Source organism: Ochlerotatus camptorhynchus, unplaced genomic scaffold (assembly GCF_037179485.1).
Source record: "Ochlerotatus camptorhynchus isolate MF236.1 unplaced genomic scaffold, CSIRO-AGI_Acam_v1.1 ptg000136l, whole genome shotgun sequence".
NCBI classification, from domain to species: domain Eukaryota; kingdom Metazoa; phylum Arthropoda; class Insecta; order Diptera; family Culicidae; genus Ochlerotatus; species Ochlerotatus camptorhynchus.
This window is the reverse complement of record NW_027040626.1, coordinates 624,695-638,762: the sequence shown is the minus strand read 5'-3', so window position 1 is coordinate 638,762 and position 14,068 is coordinate 624,695. Positions and strand designations below refer to the sequence as shown.

The 14,068-nt window shown below is 36.0% G+C and overlaps 1 protein-coding gene across 1 annotated transcript in view; it reads right to left on the bottom strand.

The window, feature by feature from the left end:
- The window catches only part of Hand (hand), a 30,894-nt gene extending 17,390 nt beyond the window's left edge, over nucleotides 1-13,504 (bottom strand). The window contains exon 1 of the mRNA XM_065220959.1: nucleotides 13,262-13,504. Within this exon, the coding sequence (XP_065077031.1) occupies nucleotides 13,262-13,394 (133 nt within the window). The 5' untranslated portion in view covers nucleotides 13,395-13,504. The remainder of the gene's footprint in view (nucleotides 1-13,261) is intronic.
- Nucleotides 13,505-14,068: the final 564 nt, after the last annotated feature.

Here is a 14,068-nt window from a genome sequence, read left to right as displayed (position 1 = left end):
AGGATTAAAGTTTTGCCTTGTAAAATTGCGATTTATAATGATAGATAGGATGCTACAATTAATCACCTCATACGAATTTTGGTCGGCTTACTTGTTTTCATTTGATGATCAACTTACGAGCTACCACCAGCTGTTTGACAATAATATAACGTTACAAAATGGATTTTGAATATTTTTGTGGGAGAAATGATTTAACTATGAATTTCAACTATTTGGAGAGCATATCGAATCAGGAAGGATTGATTGTTTTCTTTTTCTAAAATGATCGGCGTGTGTTAGCAACGCGATTGAACGGAATGTGAAAATTACGATGAGTAAACAAATCCGTCCTGCTGTCATCACGTCATCATGCTTTAATTTGGGCATATCACAATCCACGGTAGCCTCATGTGTTTATCGTACTCCTCAGTAAAACTCTTAATAAATGCTTTCATAGAGTATACAAAAATCTATGCGTAGTAAATAAAAATATCAAATTGGGAATAATGCACCTAAACTTCATGTACACAAGTTTTGGGGCAGTTGTATGTTTGTCTAGAGGTGCATTATTTTTAGAACGGAAGGTGTAATAAAACTTTGCAGTTTGTTTACATTTACATCTTGACGGCACGTTTTTCTTACAGTTTACGGTTTTTTTTCGGACAATGAAGCAATAAGATGAGATGAGTATATGCATGAATTGATGCTACAAACGTAGGCACACTGGTGTGATATTTGACACAGTTTACTCGAGTAACATTGATCTATAGGCCTGGGATTCTATTCGAGAAATTGTACTTGCCTCAAATTCATATCTATTTAGGTTATCGCAGTAGATTCTTCTTTGGAGATTTGCCCACAATTTTTCAATAGGTCGCATTTGGGGATCATTGGGATTGGAACATTGGGTACTAAATGCATACATGTATTGATAGACGTTCCATTTGATCTAACGACCCTTCCGCGTAATGGGACAATAGACTTAAGTACTTCTACATAAAACTTGTGGCAAACAATTGGTGCTTCACCCCGGAGTGCAAATCGTATGGTAAACATACGAACGAACTGCGATTTTTCACGATCTTCAGGAATTACATTAGATCGATTACCTTTATTTGTATGATCTGTTGTAATTACAGCTGAGTCTTTGCGTACTGGTGGCTACTTCTACAGTACATAAACAAACATGACTACTAAATTTATGATCGCTTATTTTATTTATTTTTTCATTTATTTCATCCCAACCACAAACAATATTGTTGACGTAGGGCTACGAGATTGTTTTTTTTTTACTTTATAATTTAATTCATAATTATAAAATTTTATTTTTAAAATTATATTCTAAAATAAACAGACATTCAATTCAAAGTTTTTAATTAGGTTCAAAAAATGTACAACCAATTTTTAGGTTCCTACTGAAAATTCGCTATTTTGAATGCATTTCATATTACAAACCGGAAAGACATATAAGTATGTCTTATCATATTATTACATTTTAATGTTGCAAAATTATGACAGATGAACTGAATCTCATTTGAGTTTGTTCTTTATCTGCGTTCCAACAAAAATCTATCAAATAGCGAACGCTGTAATTCAATAAATTTATCGTTAATTAAATTGTTTCATACTAACTTATTTGTGTGTGTTTAAACTGATCTATCCTCTATTACACAAGGCTGTATTTAAATTTGCAAACATTATGGTACAATTTTGATAAGTCTTTGTCCGGCTTTGTTTCGCTGATGTAAGCCATGAAAGTTACAAATCGTATACTGACAAATCATTTCGTTACAAGCGTATTCGTTACAAGCCTATACGACGGCAGTCCCAAAACAACAGATGAAACGAAAATTGAAGACAAAAGCAAAGTTTCTGTTACGACGTAATATAAAAAGAAAAAAAAAAAAAATTTCTTGTGTCAAATTTACGGTTTTATTTTTTTTTGACGTTTTCTAATTTTAGTGCAAGAAAGTGAAAGTGATCGGTTGGAAATGCATTCCAAAGTGTTATCGTTTATCATAATCGATGATTCTGATTGGAAGTAGGTGCAAGAGCTTCTTTGAAGATCCGAAGGAATGTTATGAAATGTTTAGCTATAATTAAGAGATGCAACAGTCTTTCAAGTATTGGCTTCACGTGCACATCGTTCATTTGGTGAGTTCGTTCCAGTTTTTTTGTTTACTTGTTACGATACCATCTAGGGTAAATTATGGCTTCGGCACCCATTGACTGTTTTCGGCAACCGAAATTGCAATTAATTTCACTGTATTTTCCCATCAAAACTCTTCACTGAATGTATTCAACCGATTCCTTACTCTTTCAGCTTCAATCTTATTACATTTTTACGACTGAGCAATTCTGTTATGCCAGATTTTTTACACGTAAGTGTGTATATTTCATACACTACAAAATACTGCTGATTTCGAGTTGCCGATAATAGAACAGCTGGTTAACACGCAGTTCAAATGGAAATGGTGCCGAAGAAAAAGAGACTGCCGACAATAGTCACACTCACCTGGAGCGTTGTAAAAACGTGTTCAACCCGTTTTGATCAATTCTGTCGATTGGAATTCATAGAACAGCAAGCAGCAGATAAATGTCAATAAACAAACCCGTCATATATGTGTGTGACGCTGAGAAATTGCTAATAGAAGTCCGGATGCTGCTTAGATTGACGAGAATACGTAAATTCCCCTATCAGTTTTCTACAATTTTGTATTGGACATCTTTTCGAAGAGCCACGTTCATGCTGTAATTTGTCGAGCGCACAATTTTCACACGTTGATATCGAGTAGGAACGGCAAGAGAGTCATCCAAGTGCTTTTGTTTCTGGTTTTAGACGTTTGATGTCTTCAGTGATTGTTTTGTACTTTAAAGTTCCCTTTTATGTGATCATGGTGGGTCTGAAGAGTTTTTGTTGAGCACGCTGAGGCTGAAATTGCATACTCCCTCCCCATGGACATGGAGGTTGACGGTACTGAAGCAAAGGGTTATGTTTAATTTCTTTATATTTGCAACGATGTTGATTTCCTATAGTGACACATATCACCTTCTTAATGCTTCAGTATGCCTCAAACGATTAATTCTTCGTTGTTAATAGAACTTCCTTGATGAAATCGGCTGCCTCATGCAGACTGAGCAATTCTGATTGTAGTATCAGATTTGTTCTGTATACAGAAGAACTTCTCACCAATATAGTAAAGATCTTCTAGTAAAGTTTGCATATAATATATTAATATTTTATTTTATTTAAGCATATTATTTTTGTAACAGTCAATTAGCATTAGCATACGATACAAGAGATTTAATACTACTTGCTCGTTTTTGCGTAAATTAATTAATATTTATTTTACTTGTAATTACCTTTGAAAGTTTTTTTTTCAAGTTTTTTATTTGTGATCTGAAAATTTTCCCAGTTTTGTTAGAAGTTTCGAAGCTAACGCATGTCCACAGGCTTTCTATTGGGCAGAAAAAGTGTATCATGAAGAATGGTTGCATGCAGGGTTGCTTCCACTCACTTGCTATAGATGAGTGATTTTCGGAGTTTTGAATTCGTTAGATCTTGTAATGGAGATTTGTGTTGTTGGATGCGGGAGGAGATTGGAGGGCGGGTGTTTGACGCATAGAGCTTGTCAATTTCGATTTCAGAGTGCCGCAGTCGGTGGTTTTATGATTCGTGAGTGCTCGCGATTCGTAGAATCGTTGATTGTGACTGCAAGTGGATTTGGCGGGTTTTGTGTGTGGGACGCTTGCTTTTTGGCCTCTTCTTGTGTGTAAAATGTGCAGAGTATTATTATAGCGTCTAATGGTTTTGAAATTCCTGGTTACGTGAAATATATTTGTAAAAATATCTTTTTGAGATGTTAGTGGTCACGTTTTGTTTGTAGTTTATATTTTATTTCTTTCATGTAATCATCGTAAATAATAGTTATTCAATAATAGATAGTTCATCCATATATTCGTACTTTGACGCAAAGCGCTGTGGATTATGAGATGCTCGATGACCCTGGAGGGATTGATTTTGCTTACTGAGCAGAAAATCATGGATTTAACCCCAAGCTCTTCCATAGCACAATAAATCGCCACCATCATTTGTATATTTGATATTGAACATTAATCTCGGAAACTATTTGCATATCAAGCGAAAACGTAGTCCTGTATTGTCGCGAAGTGTTATGGTTCTAAGATGCTCGATGACCCTGGAGGGATCGTTTTTGCTTACTGAGCAGAAAATCATGGGTTTAATCCCAAGCTCTCCGTCATGACTCTTAAAATTCATGATCACTAAACAAAATGAATATGTTCTTTCCATATCCGGCTATCGAGAGATTAAATAAACAACAAATAAACAATACATAATTTTGGTTGCATCGACAACTTGAGGTGAATCCTAACCGAATACCCTACCCAACCCTCCAACTCCGTAGCACTTATGAGGGTGTCGCTAAGTCGGTGGCCTCTCGTTAAGTAAGTACTACATCAACATTTCCTTCCCTATCCCTAGTTATGGTAAAGATGGGTGTGGCCGGGAATAGCGACAGTCATGCTTCTGTTACTCTTGTTTAGATTGGAACCAATGTTTACTCCCCAGCATTATTCCTGAAAGTAGTCTAACTGAGAATTTCAGAAGAGACGTGAGTGTCGTTAGTATCCAATCTACGAAGTATATCATAACAACGCTAACGCTAACGCTAACACTAACGTAATAACTATGAATAAAAAGAAGAAATTATCAAAATTACGATTTAAAGAATTATTATTTCAAATGCACCAGGGTATGGTGATAGAATTCTGACTAAACTGTGCACCATCCAATAAGTTTTGTGCATCTGAACAGCTCGGCCAAAAGTAACAAGTCAGTTCATACATTGGTGAAGATATTTTCAACTAAACTGGCCACCATACAATACGTTTTATAAGTCTGATCAATTTGGTCAAAAACAGCAACCATCTATCTAGTTGAGCTTACAAGTTAAAGCAAGGAATTATCAGTCAAATCGTATACTCGCCGGGCCTGCTGTGATAATTTAGAACTGAGCTCTCCACTATACAATAGGTCGTGTTAGCAGCAACCTTCTATCTAGTGAAGATGTCGACTTAAGGGGAGGTTCTCAACTATATTGTGTTGAAAGCGTTTTTCGACTGCGCACAAGAAAAGTTTTTCATTATTTGAAGCGGCGTTTCTCGAAACATGATTTTTCAAAACTGCGTTCAATCTCATTTGAAAACGGTTCAATTTAACGACTTCTACCTTTGAACATTCGAAAGAAAACCTTTTTTCATTGGAGGAATGAACTATACATTTTTTGTATTCACTATTTTTTGTGTAGCCTTTAAGAGGAGAAAAAAGGGGTGAAAAATCGACCAAAAAGTTTGAGATCGCACCATTTCGTCAAATTTGAAGTTTTTTTTACCCGTTCTTAGTTCACTTCTCCGATTGATTTAGTTCACTTTAAAGCCTCATTAATGTTATATCCTGAGGTACCAGGCTGTACGAAGTTTGACAATTCCAGGCGTGCACTACTTTACTCAAAACGTGACCACGGGCGTCATTTTCTTTTTTCGCCTTGTAAACATTTGGAAATAATGACAAAGTTCTAAGCTTTTCGAATTTCAAAACCGCGTCCTTCTATGTTTTTTTCATTGGCCCATAAAAAATGCCAAACTTTGCTTACTTTTTGGCCATTTGAATGATAACTTCCCCTTAAGCAAGCCATTAGTATCAAATGGCACTAGTGGTTAGTGATTTTTTTCTAGTGAGATAGGATAGGTCTTGTCATTCAGAACTAAAGACAGCAAACTTCTATCTAGTTGTACTGTCAAGTTAAAGCAAGCAATATCATGTCAAATAGCGTCACATGGTGAGTGAATTCTGTACTGAGCTGTCCATCATCCAATAGGTCTTATTCATCAGAATAACTTTGTCCAAGACCGCTACCTTCTATCTAGCGAAGTTGCATGTTAAGGTGATTCCTTGTAGAGTCCACAAATAGGCTATACATGCGCTTCCAATTCGAATTTTCAATTACAAAAATCTTTGAAATTAATGCCCTATTTCACCACAAATTGCAACTTCATGTATGCTGCAGTACAGCAAACGTGAAGTAACAATTTCATTGTGGTACATGTCGGGGAAGCTGATATTTGTGCACGTAAAATTTCGAAGTGGTTTCGAGAATAAGGATCTCACAGTGAAACATCTTAAAGCAATAAAAAGTGAAACGGTATACTAGCAATACGAAGTTAAAAAGTATACTAGGGTGATGTACATCATCCATTTTCACTTGAAATTATTTTAAAAAGACAGAAATCTTCTATCTAGTCAAGATGTCAAGTTAAGTATATAATTTATTAGTGCCACCTGGAAGACGAAGCCTGAACTCAACTGTTCATCTTCCAATAGGCCGTATGCATCTGAACAGCTTTGATGAAGACCACAACCTAGTGATGTCATGATAAATTTGCTCGAATATGAATAAAATCAAGGAAAAATTTACCCAGTACCTATAGCCAATAAAAGTAACTTAATACCTGAATCGAATTCAACTCACAACTGCATTATATTGCGTAGCACCATTGGGCACTGTAGGATACCCGTTAAACAGATTCAAAGCGAGCGCCGTTTAAATGCAGCTTTAGCTATTCAATGGGGGTTCTATCAACAATCAATACGAAACTATCGATTTTAAATTGGCTCACTACTTGACTAGCCTATTGGTCCCAAGTAAATCGATTAACGTACCCCATTCTAGTTGAAATTCTAGTACTACACAGTGTTTGTTTTGAATTTCTATGAAAGTTTGACAGATAAAATGAGGGGTTCGTGGATTTTCTTATGTTTCGAGGGGTGAATCGATTTGCTTGGGACCGAAGACAGTACCAGAGCTGAGCCAAAATGTTGAGCACGTTTCTTCGGGACCTACTAGTCTTAGAGTTACCTCTTAGATTCTATGGTATTTCCTAGAAAATAGAGGAAAAATTAACTATTTTTTTGCAATTTTAATTCGAATTCGACTCAATTTTAAGTTAATCTCATTGGCCGTGTACTAGTGTAATCGTAAACTTAAAAGGCGTAATTTGTTTATTTTTTTCATGCGGATTTTTGAGGAAAATTTTACTCACTTTCTACTATTTTGAGAGAAATCCTACTCAATGTTGTGATAGTCTCATCGGCCGTGTACGGCGTCTAACGATGTGACAACCGTCACATTCCCAGACGATCTGAAGCAAAACGTACACTCGGCAAGTTTCACTGAGATCTCAGCATAAGTGACATTTGATTGCTGAATCTCGGATAATGCTTAGCTGAATCTCAGCAAACAAATGAAATGTTTGCTGATATCTCATAAAACTTTTTTGCCGAGATTTGCACAGCCGATCTCGGTAGAAAAATGTAAGTGTGTACATGCAAGCTGCTTCATAACATCGCAAACCTGTCGTATCTCTCTAACTGTTCTCTCGATAGTCATAGCAAGCAAACACGTGATTGGTTGATTGCAGCCTAAAAGTTTGATCAATTTTCAATAGTTTACTAATGTTAAATTACTATAATCTTCATGCCAAAGAAATCTTACATAAATTCTGAATCAAAAGGTGTGAAAAGAAATTAAACCCATCAATAAATGACCAAGTTATAAGCGTTTAAAACCTAACACTATTTCGGTGGACATTTTTTTTTGTGTTGCACTCCAATAACTCCACTCCACTCCACAAACAACAACCTCAACGGTTTTATAATGTCGCATATTCCAAGCACGGCATTCTACGGAATTTGGATAATTTTGCGTCCAAAGCCAAATTTCGCAGCTTTCGCAAAATCGCAAACTTACACTGTCTCTAGTCATATCACAAACGAAGTGACAGACGGAGCGGTTCAAAAATTTTGGTGACGAACCTGCTATTGTAATTTTTCAGTGTACCACATGGCAACACTACACACTTAGAAATAACTATTTTTACATGGGACGTAATCCATCTTTGACGTAAACAAACATTTCATGTAAAATTAAGAGTTCTCAAACCGAAACATAAGCAACTCGACGAATATAACGTTTGATTGAATTGATTTTCTCGTTTCTTTCAACTGATTCTTATGTCATTTGGGCCGTTGCATGTATCGGTCTCAGGCCAAGGAAATTTACATGACTTTTTTCGTAGTGTGTACTACTCAATTGTGCTAGCATTTTCACCAAATGTTTTGGTTCTATCTCTTTCACTCTACTCAAAACTGAAATATATAAAAAAATGACGAAATGATACACTGTCAAAGATCATTACACACAAATCAAAACAAAAATACTTTGTTCAAATCAAAACAAAAATACTAGCCCATCTGGTGGCTGTTGGCACAAGCTTCTAAGAAAATTCTATTACAGCGAACCACATTATTTCAATTGATTTCTTCGCCAGTTAACCGTCTGTTACTTCGTTTGTGATCATATATTAAGCTTACTTTTTACAGATTCAGCTTGTAAATATAGATTGTGACAGTATCTATAGTTAATTTTTCCATAAGTTTTACATCAAAATGTAACTCTTACTTATTTAAACACCACTTTCAACTAGCGAAACATTGTTTAGTTTCAGATCACTTCCCTAATAAAAATAACCATAAAAGAGAGCTTAACGATGTGTTCGGGGTATCATCCAAACCATTTGTGGGATAGTTTATCCATCCGGGATACAGTTCGTTTATGGTATTTGCTTATTAGGGTTGATAAAGAGTTCTAGATAAACATTTCAAAAGGTCCTATCTGCATTGATCGATTCTCTTCATGGACTTTCTCTTTAGTCAATAACTCAGCTGCAAAACCTTTCCCTGTTGTATTTGACGTTGTGGACGCTAGATAAGAACCTCCTTTATCAAACTATGTGGAGAAAGTCGATTAAGAGAATCGATCAAAACAGATAGGACCATTTGAAATGTTCATCGAGAGTTAGTTTTTCTGGTTGCAGGGCTTCATAAATAAGAACTAAAGAGCCTAAATTTATAAAGAGGCGACATGTCAAAATTGGAACATTCGATTGTCTGTCAAAGTCATAGGAAAAGTCATTTTAATGGAGCAGAAGACCTGTCAAATGGAAAAGATGTCGTCTCTTTACAAATTCAGGCTCTTTAATAAGAACCATAGACAACAATAGATTACGTGAGCAACGACATTGACACTATTAAACAACAATGTTTCTATATTGTACAGGCACCCCAGTATTATCAACAATCAATACGAAACTAACGATTTTAAATTGGCTCACTACTTGACTAGCCTATTGGTCCCAAGCAAACGATTAACGTACCCCATTCTAGTCGAAATTCTAGTACTACGCAATGTTTGTTTTGATTCGCTATGAAAGTTTGACAGATAAAATGAGGGGTTATTGGTTTTTCCTATGTTTCGAGGGGTGATTCGATTAGCTTGGGACCGAAGAGAGTACCAGAGCTGAGCCAAAAAGTTGAGCACGTTATTTCGGGACCTTCTAGTCTTAGAGTTACCTCTATGGTATTATGGGCCAGCTAGTCACTATTATGGGTCAGTCAGTTATGCGTGTTAATCAAATGGAAGTGGCCCTTAATTGTGAATGGCCCATAATACTGGGGTGACTGTATCTGATAGCATTTTTTCTCAGCTTTCAGATGGTGAGCTCAGAATCGAAGGTTGCAAACATAGTGAAAAATACGTCAGATAAAATTCAATATGGCGGCCAATTCCAAGATGGCCGCCAAAAAAATGTTCATTCCAAATGAAATTCCTATCCTTCCTTTTCATAATGAAATTTTGTTTGCAGGAGGGTTCCATATGAAATGTCAAAAATTTAACATGATACATATGTCTAATAATTGCTAGAAATTCAACTTTTTTGAAAATTGTAAGGCCCCTTGGTTAGCGAGGGGTCAATTCATTTGAGTTAAGGAAAGTGGCAATCTAATGTTTTCATCGGCTCCGACCAATCAAGCGGATATATTCAACTATTTAAAGACCATGTGGCAATGGTGACCTAGTTTCAACGAGAATTACTCATATCCGAACTGCAACTTCAACCTTTCACAATACAGTGTTGTAATAATGTCGGAAAATTGGTTCACTGAACTGTGGTAATGCGAAGAGAAAATCGACGAAGAGAATTGATCATCGCAGTTAGGGCCTTATGCTTATGAACGCTAGATATGTTGATTTTGTAGGTGTTAATAGGGGCAGTTCCCCATTAATAAAAAAAAAATTATTAATCCATTGTTCGTAGAATGGGGTTGTCCACATACTAAGTAGATAGCCCCAAGCAAGTCACTTTCGTCTCTAAAAGCTGCGGCAAATTGATTGTGACCGGAATAAGTCGCATATAGCCCCGTAACGTGGGTAGATCACCTTTTCGTGGTACGTTACGGGATGTAAGATCTACCACCGATTCCTAGTCCTAACTTCTTTAAACTAGGGGAACAGGATTTTTCAGTAATCAAAGGAACACATCTTAGTCCTTGTTACTTTTTATGCCTTGTTGATTGTGATAAGTCCTCGGGTTGCCTGGACCGAGGATGATCTTGAAACAAGGAAAAAATTAGTTAGTTAGTCTTCACCTATGTGATTCCTAATCTTCTAATCGTTGTTCCCTAGTTTGAAGTGGTTAAGACTAGGGTTCTGATGCATGGTCATTATCGGTGTCATAGCTTGTTTTTGTTGTTAAGGAATCCAATCTTGACTGACAAAGGGGCGCGCCTTTGGAGGGTGTTCCAACTCCGAAGGGTATAAATAGCGGAACCTTTCAGTTAGAATCGATTCCTTGCGATGAAGGCAAGAATGACAACTGTATCAAAACCGAATACTTTATCATTTCTCAATAGTGATGGAGTAATACGACATGCACTAAACTAAGGACACGGGATATACTACAATAGATCAAATTACTGGTCGCAGTGATGTTATGTCCCGAACAGAGGAAAAAAAAAAGTCGCATATAAGCTGCTATAACCATTTTTCGACAAGTGTGCTGCTATGGAGCCGTTCAAACCTTTTTTTTTTATTTGTAGGGACTTCAAACAATCGGCAAAACCTTCTCCCTCCTTTAACTATTTGCTTAGTTCACTTTTCAACATCAAACTAGGAAATTGATGCCTACTAATAATTTTAAAGAACAATTTTGGATACGTTGATTTTTAAAATCATAGACATAAGGTAATTTTCAGCATCCCGGTCAGAAAAAAATCATGACTGATGGTTTAAAGATTCTAGAACTGGGAATATCTCATGCCGATTTCCTGAAACCGGTTTAAAAAAAAACTGCTTTGAATAATATAAAACAAGTTCTTTGACATAAGAATCAGAAACAGATCTCAGATTTAGAAAAATTTTCACACACAGCAGCAGAAAACAAAAATCAAGAACTACACCTTTTCAAGATTTTAGTTCAGGTTTCAATATTTCCAGAAGGCCACAATTCACTGTTTAACGATCCATAATTTAAAAAAGTTAAAATAAAATCGAAGACAACAAATCAAGAAGACTGGCAACTCTTCCATTTTTTCATACGAACGCTATGAGACAGATACAATCGCGGCCCATGCATTAATTATGTCACGCTAAATTGAGTAAAAAATTACCCCCTCCCCCCTATCGTGACATTTTCCTATACCTAATGCATTGCTTGTCACAAAATCTTAGACCCTCCTCCCTTAGAGCGTGACATAATATATGCTGCAACCCTAAGGTAAATGCTTCGAACGAATTTGATAGCAAAGATTACATCCTCAGAGGAAGGGTTTGCGTATTTGTTATGAATTTTTCTATGCGTTGCTTCCACCTTCACTCAAGCGCAGCGCCATTATATTTGTCGCTTGGACTCTGGCAAAGTTGCCAGTCTTTTTGATTCGTTGTCTTCGATTAAATCCAAGACCTGATGAAGTTTTTATGATTCTGGTAGAAATATTTAAAATACCGAACTGTCAAAAATTATTAAGAATCTGGGACATGGAAAATATACTGTACCAAAAATTATTGGTATTCGGTTGAATGACTACGGCCTTGGATGTGATATCAATCACATCTGATAATTAGAGATGGTCGGGTTTGTAATTTTAAAACCCGACCCGATTCCGAAAATTTAGTTTTCTGAATACCCGTACCCGATCCGAACCATTCATTGGACACATTTACTTTGTGTTTTTGTTAAGGCACATTAATTAATTTTTTTTAAACTTTAAAGGAGATTTTCAGCCATGGGCTAGTTCATCTTCGAAGGCACGTTAATAATATGTGTTATTTATTGAAGAAATTCGCTAAAAAGTTTGTTTTGATGCTCAAAATCATTACTTTCTTTATTAGATAAGATGCAATATGGGCTAGTTCATCTTCGAAGGCACGTTAATAATATGTGTTATTTATTGAAGAAATTCGCTAAAAAGTTTGTTTTGATGCTCAAAATCATTACTTTCTTTATTAGATAAGATGCAATAAATACCCGTACCCGACCCGAACTTTTTTTTTATTAGCTTATCCTTACCCAACCCGAACCCGTTGGGTTACAGGTACGAGTCGGGGGTAAAAATATCAGTACCCAACCATCTATATTATAAGATAACCATGGGTTTCAATTCGTACAGAATAACATTCGTTCAATTCTGTACAGAAAACCATTAGTTGAATAAGAAGAAAAGCAAAAAGAAGATGAATAAGAAGAAGTTTACTCTGAAAGAACAGTTCATGATAAAAAGAATGGAAAATAGTATGATCAATCAAATGACGCATAAAAAAAAAATCCCATATCAAACCCAGCTAAGCCTTTGGCTCTCTTGAGATTGATTGCAAAGAACAGCTTATGAGAGAAGGAATAATTTTGTTTTTGTGATTTTTCATTTAAATATGAATTATGCCTGTCGGCCATTATGCCTAACGTCCATTATGATAACCATCCATTATGCCTATCGTATATAATGCCTATCGTATTTATGCCTAACGTCTTGAGGAAATGTTCATTATTCTGGAAAATGGGTAGCAGAAATCCAGGATTCAGAAACTTGCAAAAATTTCTAACTTAGAATAATTTTCTCTAAAGAACTATGATAATTTGTACAATTTGAGTTTATGCGGCGCTTTCAGTAAATTGAAGAAAAATGATAAGGGGGGTTACGTTTTTCATTTAGAATTATTAGCTACAACTATTATAGTTAAACAATATTATGTTCGTTGCAAGAAATACCACTTGGAAGCCGAGCCATTACATTCATTCGTTCTTATATTTATTTTAAAATCACTTTAAAAAAATTTGTAAACGATTCTCACTTGTAATATCAACATACCTGCATTCTGGGAATCCGCTGGATAAAGTTGTGTATAGTAATGGTTTGCTGGTTCATAGTAGGATTCCGATTCACACACCGGTTGGCAAATTTCACCATCCGAAGACTCAAAGCTGGACATTTTGTTGTACATTTACGTCAGAATAATTGCCTTATGCGATAAATCTGGATTAATCTTAATCACTTATTCTATTTTCACTGGATACAAATTTTCACTACTCAAGCGCGGCTACGTACACCATGTGAATGACTTTGAAAACTTTCCTAAATTTGTATTCAATATCAATTAGGTACATTCCATCACCAAAAAAAAAAAGTTTACTCCTCTTCAAACACTTTTCCGCATGCAATGCAACAAACAACTAAACCGCGCGACTTCATAAACAAGACTGATTTTCCTCTAGAAGAAGTGCGGGATCTAGAGATACCAATCGGCGTAGCGTTTTGAACGATTTAGTTTTCCACGAAACCCTCGCTTCCTATTGGTTGACCGGATTTTCTTTACACGGAGATGAGGCCAAAAAAGCAATCCCCACTTCGCTGCGGATTACACGAAATGCAGTCCACAATTTATGATCATTTAGTGGTGCAATATGGTGGTGTCTTTGATGGTGTCAGTTTGAGTGCATAATTTAATGATCCAACATACATTAGGGGTAATTTAATTTGCAATTATAACCGTGGGATTGCTAATTTTGTTTGGGTAAAATACCTCAAAGGGTATGTGGCATGGGCAATACTCTGCGCCATGCTCTCTTCCTCTCTCTTTCTTCTCTCAGATATGTTGTTTAACTCTCAGCTGATTTT